Here is an 8223-nt window from a genome sequence, read left to right as displayed (position 1 = left end):
CCGGCTCGCTCTCGCTCGGTCCCCCCGCGTTTGGGGTTGCGTCGGGAAGAGAGGGGGGCGCCCTCGAGAGAGAAAAGGGCGGGGCCCTCGACAAAAGGGGCCCCGAAGGAAACCAACCCCTGGGTGGAGTTAGCACCCCGTATATATTCTTCCGGCTTTGGTCGACGGGGTGCAGATCACGGTGTACCATCGCGTCGCGAACATCTCGGCCAAAAAGTCCCCCCTTCTCAGCGAGCAAGCTCCACCGTGTGGATTCGGTTCGACTGTCGGGGAGTTCCGTGACAGTTTGGTGTGACGTTTGACAGCGAACCGAGCATCGTGGAGAAGTCCGGTGGATCGATGGGAGTCTGTGTATCCGGGAGTATCAGTGGCTTCTAGGATTGATCAGTGGCCGCTAGGATTTGATCAGTGTCGTTCAGTGTGAATCGAAGGTTTCATCGTCGGAGCATCATGTCGCGAAGCTTCCTCGTGGACTCGCTGATCGGCAACAACTCGCCGCCGGCGTACCCTCTGCCGTATTACGGGAACCAGTTGCCCAGCTACATGTTCAACTTCTTCAACCTGGGCCTCGGCTATCAGCCGATCAGACCGGTGCCGAGGCCGCCGGCGATGCCGGTCCCGGTGCCCATCAGCCCTCCTGCCATGGTGAGCTTGCCGGTGCCCGGCCAGAGCCCGCCGTCGCCATTGAACGCGTCGGCCAGCAGACTGTCAGGTAAATATCTCTCTGTCAGGTTATGTAACATCCCTCTGTCGTACACCCAAATCCCATCGTGGGACGTTTCCATGAACGTTGATCCGCGGTGTCCAGACTATCGGACGGTCTAAGCTAACCGTCACCCCCCGTCTTCAGATGTTTCAGCGCCGAGCGAGTCGCCGTCCCGCAACAGCACCCCGACGCCGCCGCCGAAGTCGCCCGGCTCCGTCGGCAACAGCTCGAAGCGGATCCGCACCGCGTTCACCAGCACCCAGCTGTTGGAGCTGGAGCGCGAGTTCGCCTCGAACATGTATCTGTCGCGGCTCAGGCGGATCGAGATCGCGACGAACTTGAGGCTGTCCGAGAAGCAGGTGAAGATCTGGTTTCAAAATCGCCGGGTCAAGTACAAGAAGGAGGATCTGCCGGCCGGGCAGAGCCAGAAGTGCTGTTGCCTGAGGACCTGCGGGAAGAAGAAGGACGGCTGCGAGGATTCGCCGAGCCGGAAGTGCGGGCAAGAGGTGTCGAAGGACGAGAAGATCGAGGCGGCGGAGAAGAGCGCCGAAGCGGCGAAAACGGAGGACGCTGCGGGCACCGCGGCGGATCGGTACGAGAGATCGTTGTCCGCGGAGAGGCTGCATCAGAGTCAGTTCCATCGGGACGCGGAGGAGAAGTTGGAGTTGCCGAGGGTCAGCCCCGTTCCAGAGCGTTTCTCTTATCAGAGGGAAGCGTCGAATTTAATCGGCGGCACGAAAAGAACCGTCGGCGAGGCACGGGAGGAACCGGAGGAGAAGAAGAGGCGGATCGATGGCCACGGCGTTTATCAAAACGCCGTTCAAAATACCAATGTCAATCCCGTGTTCAGGAGCATGGGGTGCACCAAGCACACCGTGGAGAGAATCGTTAATTCGTAAAGCAGAAACGATGACATTCCTGAAACATAAATGACAATATTCGTAAAGCATAAATGACAATTTTCCTAAAGCATAAATGACAATTTTCCTAAAGCATAAATGACAATTTTCCTAAAACATAAATGACAATTTTCCTAAAGCATAAATGATAATATTCCTCGTTGTAAATATGTTTCCTCGATCTCTGTACATACTGTAGATATATATTTTTGTATAAAGCGAAAGATGCTGTATATTTTTAATATAAGTTTACGATGAATTAAATGGATCCTTTACATTCAATTCTGTGTATTTGATTTCGTAATCCTACTCCGTGTATGCGATAACTTTTTATTAATTACGATGAGTGCACTCGCGTTTGGAAGGTTTTTACATTTTGAAAATGTTCGATCATGATAAAACTTTTATTTTCGGTATGTTATTCAGTCTTTTGTATGGTTACTTTAATTTGGGGTAACTGGTGGATTTAAATAAAAATTGGAGGCATCTCATTTTAAATCGATACCCAATTTCTCGATTTCAAAAAAACAGATATTTGCTTAAAACAATAATTAATCCTGGATCTCGAGAATGCTAAATGTTTAATCACACTCGATCCATCCTAACCTCGTAATATATTTGTCTATCAATGATCGATGCATCATCGAAGCAAACGGCGTCGATTGCACGTTTTCATAATCACAATAAGCCGCGTATAATCCGTCGCTCATTGAAACATTATATCGCGCCGGAATTTATTTATCCGCGAAAAGTTCGATAAAAGGAAGAATAAGGTTATATCCGGGGTGTTTACGCCGCGACATATCGAGAATTTTAGTTGGACAGAAATCCCCCCCCGCGGAGACAAATAACCGTTTTTCCCTCGAAGCGCGGATATATTCCGCGCGAATATGTCACGGACAGCCGCGACAGGGAAACGTCGAGGACTAAAAATTCGAACGAACCGTATAAATCGGACGATTTAAAAGTACAATCTGGAAAGTTAGAGCCCCGCAGCTACGGTGCATGTAACTTGCATGAGTAATCAGCGGTCGTCGTTTCGATGATTTATTCGCGGCTGTTGTTGCGACAGTTTGCGAGACGAGAACTGGATCATGATCGCGGAATCGCTGTCGTAATGTTTTTATAATATGACACAAACTATATGCAATTATATAAATTAATATATAATTTTATAGCGAGAATATAGGAGTTTTTTCTAACATGACACAAACTATATACAATTATAATATAGCAATTATATATATATAATATTACATATAAATTAATATATAATTTTATAGCGAGAATATAGGAATTTTTTCTAACATGACACAAACTATATACAATTATAATATAGCAATTATATATAAATTAATATATAATTTTATAGCGAGAATATAGGAATTTTTTCTAACATGACACAAACTATATGCAATTATAATATAGCAATTATATATATAATATTACATATAAATTAATATAAAATTTTATAGCGGGAATATAAGAATTTTTCTAACATGACACAAACTATATGACATCGAAATCTAGCATCAAGAACCATACATCCGCCTTCGTCGTTGCATCTTGGAAACTCGGTCCGTTAATCTCGAGACTCCAGAAGTCCGGCATTCCAATCACAGCATAAAGGTTCACAGTTCATTAATTACCGGTGCTTCCGCCGCGAGAACTGAAAGGTAGCATAAAATACAGTTTCCGAGCGAGCAATCCTTCAAATCCGTTTCAAACTAAAACGGATTAAGGATATTGGACGAGGGAAGCTGAAAAGAAAATAAAAAGAAAGAAAGAGAGAGAGAGAGAGAGAGATGGTGGGGGGGATGAAGGTTAGGAACTCCGGAGAATCTCGAAACGCGAAGTCGTGGCCGACCGTAGTTGTAGCTCATTGTCGTCGTGAAATCGGCCGTGATGCCGTAAATCCTGGAAATTTGTCAAGAGGAGGAGGGGGGAGGAGGGCCCCGCGCTTTGGGTTAAATTTAAGGTAAAACGTAGTTAATGGTGTTAAGGAGCAGCGCGGCGACAATGCGCGGAAAGGGCACTCTTCGTATCCCGGCCGATCCGACAATGGGACACTTGTGTCGACTCGGTTCGCGCAGCGGGCGATCAGAACGCGAAGAGCCGGGCTGCCTTTTTTTTTCGGTCCCCGGTGTTGTCGGGGGGCCCCCATTCACCGTCGATGCCTCCACGGAGCGTCCGTTCTGCCGTGCTCTCATTCATCCGTCGGCGTGGCCGGCGAGAGAATCGGTTCTACCGATGAATGACCCAGGCTCTAGGAAAAGTCCGAATCAAAAAATTGTCACCCCTCGCAGCCGATTCCTTTCATTCGTTCGGTCTTTGCCTTGGCTACGTTTCCCGGGAGACGACGGGTCTCTCGTCGTCGTCGTCGTCGTCGTCGGTGCCTTTTGACGATCCGGTTCGTTCAGTTTAAAGGACGTTTAGCCTGTAGGAGTTTTGACTCGACTTCGAATTTCGCGGTACTTTAACGCGAACACGGACCCACTTCAGTGACCCGGGGTTTTTGTTGGAATCTCTGGCTGGACGAGTGGACCCCATTCGAGAATTCCGTCCCATTGTGGCGTTATTACGGCGAATGGAGATGTTATTGTTTATTAATGACTCTATCGCGCGCCACGGGAGTGATACGAGAATTATGGTTGCTACTGTGGTCAACCCTTGGGTTGATTAGGTCCCTCCGGTAATCAAAATACTCCGACGGATAATGGCAAATATTTAAAAAATATTCCGACGGATAAAAGCAAATATTTAAAAATATTCCGACTAATAAAGGCAAATATTTAAAAAATATCCCGACGAATAAAAATCGCAAAAAGTGGGTAAATGATAACGTGCGTAGATCACGTGTGTAGATCGCATACAGCGCGATAATGCTAACGGCGGAAGTTGCAAGAGGAGTGGGGAGGTGCGAACGTGTGTTTCGTTGCAGATAATACAACTAATGGCGCGATTTGCGCCGCGGTTGCCAATTATTTCGGCGTGCAAACAAGCTCGTCTTATTACGTGCGGGATGAGCTAATGAAAGAGCATATCAACATCGTAATTACGTTACATCGTGCGCTGAATTTTCGCCGGAGCTCCAGCGGCTCGTTTGCCAAATACGGTTTCCTCGGAGTTGAGAGCTAATCAGCTTAGACGTCGTCCTGTTCGTGACGTGCCCAAGAATGTCGCGGTTGATTATGGCATACGTCCGCGAGGGATCCCACGTGTGCGAATAAAAATGAAAGAATATTCCGGGACGCTCGACGGAAAGCGCGCCGACCTCGTTTAACCAAACCATCCTTGCGCCGCGGCCAAATGTATTCAAGTGTTCGAGTATTCGTCGTCCATGTTCTCTTGAATTTTGAAGCGAGCTGTAATGAAGCATAAGTCAAAATTACAGAGTTTGTCGAAGACAACTTTCAATTTATGAGAATTAATTTAGCTGATAACTAATTGAAACATAATTAAATTTAATAAAAATTAAGTTTAACAAAATTTTATATAATTAAAATTAAAGATAAAATTTTATTGAATTAAAATTATTGTCGTTCCAGAATAATTTTAATAAATATCGTCGAAGCTTAGATTGAAAAAATTGCTAGAAATATAACTGTTATACGAGTCACGAGACTCAATTTGCATAGAATAAATTTTGTTATATAAAACAAAAATACTAAAAGCCAGAAAAAAATTATTTTCAGATTTAAAATTAATTTAGATTTGCATCGGATTTGGCTTCGAAATCAAAGGTTTAAATATTGACTTTGTTGGCAAATTAATTTCCTTAATAAATAATTATATAATAATTTATTAACCTCAAATATCGTCAAGATATTTACAAGATAACCTCAAATATTCGTGTCAAGAATCATCTTCAATTCGTTTACTTCGCAATAATATTTCTTTATTGAAAAGTAAACGAATTTATTTATTCCCGGAATTTCCTTCGCAAAAATATAATATAGAAGTTCGGCAAAGAAAAATTCGTAGTACACAGTTCGACTTTCTGCGACCGTTCGCCGCCAACTTCGCGCAGTAGGTAGAATTTTCTATTGAAAACTTTTTCGACGTTCCCCGCGCGGCACAAACTTCTACACGGCGGCGGAAGTGAAATAAAAAATGAGCTAACCAACCAATCAAGTATGAAGTTTTTGTTAACCTTATTCTATAAACCAGTGGCGGTTGCCGTTGGAAGTACGGGGCAACTTTCCAGTTGAAAATGTCGAATTTTTTCGAACTGAAAAGGTGGAAGAGCTATCGTCGTTTTCGATTCTTGATCTTCGAGCTTTGAACGCTGCCATAAATTCTGATAAATGGACAATTATTCATCAATGACAATAGTTGAGGTTAGGTTTATTAAGAAACGTGATACGTTTTAATTATTTTATTATTATAATAGATGGACAGGTGTTGTTTTTATTATATATTCTCGCGGACTAAAGGACTATAATATAGATTGACTATAATTATTAGGGTATGAAGTTATCAATTTACTACTGATAATAATAATTGTATTACTTCGCGATCAAACTGTATATTTTCAAAAAAATATCGCCTTCGAGCCAGAATTTCACATAAAACTCGCTGCAAAATAAGACGTCGTAAGAATGAATGCAATATCGGCTGCGACACAAAATAAGATGGAATACATAATGAATCGATTTTTGCAATATCAAACGCAACCGGGGTATACAGAACTGCAATATGTAATAACGCAGCTTTTACATCCAGCTGAGCGCGTGACTCGAAGAATAAATAGTGTACCGACGGGTGGATCTCGCCCACCAGTATTCCTCTTAATTATCGAGAGATCGCCGGTTCCCGGGGGCCAGTTCTCGGACGAATCTGATAGGCGATCCGCACGAATTCTGTATCGACCTAACCGATTCTGCGACGTCGGCCGGCCGGGCTGGTAATTCAATTTTCCGGGTTCTCGCGTGCTCAGCCTCCTCGTCGTCGTCGACGGTCGGATTCAATTCGCCGCGAACGTGAGCGATATGCAGATACACGATGCCGGTCCCCTTATGCTCTGTTCACGCTGATGCACCGACTAGCATGGTCGAGTAGTCCATGGTGAAAAAATCGTTGGTCGTCGATTGCGTCGAACGGCAAAAATCGAGGAAAATTGGGACGAGCGTGAAAAGTCGTAGCTGCGGACACGAATGCTCTCTCAGCGGGTATGTTTTGAGGTTATTGAGTATTATATGTTCGTTTGTAAATGGGATGATGTATTGATAGTGATTTGGTAAGGTCTGATATTGTTACAGGGGAATATTTGAATTTTGAATTTGATTTTGATTTGAATTTTGAATTTGATTTTTATTTGAATTTTGAATTTGAATTTTGAATTTGATTTTTATATGAATATTGAATTTGGTTTTTATTTGATTTTAATTTGAATTTTGAATTTGATTTTTATTTGATTTTAATTTGAATTTTGAATTTCTCCTAACGCAGAAAATCTCAAACAATTAATAAATTAAATTAAATAAAAGTAAAATAAAAATAAGCTAAATAAAATAAAATAAAAATAGAATAAATAAAGCAGATAAATATAATTCACTGCCAACGTTCCAAAACTATAAAACTGTATATTTAACTACCCTAAAGTAACAGAAACGTACCCTGCTCGCCCGATAAAGTGTGAAGCGTTCACTTCTGAACAACTCACCCTACGATAATGTTTACACTATACTAAATAAATTAGAAAAGTTCGAAACTCCGACTTCGCCCAGCATCGAATCGCTATCGCGTTCCCCGTCGCCGCGCCACGAAGGTGGAGCCACTCGCGGTGGGGGTTGTTACAGGGTAGGCGAAACAGCAGCACCGCGGAGTGGTATTAATGAGTTCGAGGGGGTCGCGTAGAGCCACTCGAGAAAGAAAAAACTGTGGTCGACCGAGCACCGGAGAGAGAAAGAGAGAAAGAGAGAGAGAGAGAGAGGAAACCGCAACGGTTTTCTCGCGGTGCGGAACGGGGAGAAACCGGGACGCGTCTCGGTGACGGCGAAGGGAGAACGACGACGAGATCGCGACGCGGCTACGGGGACAACGACGTGGAACAACCACGAGAAATATACCAACCGGAGTACTTGGAAGGGCGAGGGGGGAGAGAGAAAGAGAGAGAGAGAGAGAGAGAGAGGGTGACGAGGCGTCGAATAGAGAGCTTTCCGGTTTCGGGACGCTAATTCATTTCATCTTATGCGCACTGAAGTGGCGCTCGATCAAAGCTGAAAAGAGTCAGCGCGACAGCACTCGAGAGAGCCGGAATGGCGGGGGTTGCTCCGCGCTGCCGCACTCTCTCATGGCTGTCGAAAAGGGAACAGTGACAAGACGGACAGGGGGTACCTGCGGGGAGAGGGCGACGACAGGACACGATGCCGGCCACTCGAAAGTTGAAACCGTTTTTACCTTCCTTCTTTTTTTTTTTCTGCACCGCCGTTTCCATCGAGATTGTGTTTCGCAGGAGAGAACAATGGCGGGACGCGCCATTGCTGGCGTCCTTTCTCACCGCGCGAGTGTCGCGTTGTAGAGCAAATTGCGACGAAGAGGAAATAAAAGTGAATTAAAGGGAACTGATTTAATTTGTTACTGTTTTTTACTGTTTTAGAAATTACTGTTTACATT

At 44.3% G+C, this 8223-nt stretch overlaps 1 protein-coding gene across 1 annotated transcript; it reads left to right on the top strand.

Moving 5' to 3' along the window:
* The first annotated feature begins 450 nt into the window (after positions 1–450).
* LOC144472557 (uncharacterized) lies at positions 451–1605 on the top strand. The gene is made up of 2 exons (XM_078185760.1): positions 451–712; positions 851–1605. The coding sequence occupies exons 1-2, from the start codon at positions 451–453 to the stop codon at positions 1603–1605; spliced, it is 1017 nt and encodes a 338-aa protein (XP_078041886.1).
* Positions 1606–8223: the final 6618 nt, after the last annotated feature.

This window comes from Augochlora pura, chromosome 7 (genome assembly GCF_028453695.1).
Source record: "Augochlora pura isolate Apur16 chromosome 7, APUR_v2.2.1, whole genome shotgun sequence".
Taxonomy (NCBI): Eukaryota; Metazoa; Arthropoda; class Insecta; order Hymenoptera; family Halictidae; genus Augochlora; species Augochlora pura.
This window is presented reverse-complemented; position numbering and strand designations above follow the sequence as displayed.

Coding starts and splice junctions, on each gene's coding strand:
- LOC144472557 (XM_078185760.1), top strand. CDS start 451: ATGTCGCGAAGCTTCCTCGTGGACTCGCTGATCGGCAACAACTCGCCG. Junction 713..850: donor GTCGGCCAGCAGACTGTCAG/GTAAATATCTCT, acceptor CCCCGTCTTCAG/ATGTTTCAGCGCCGAGCGAG.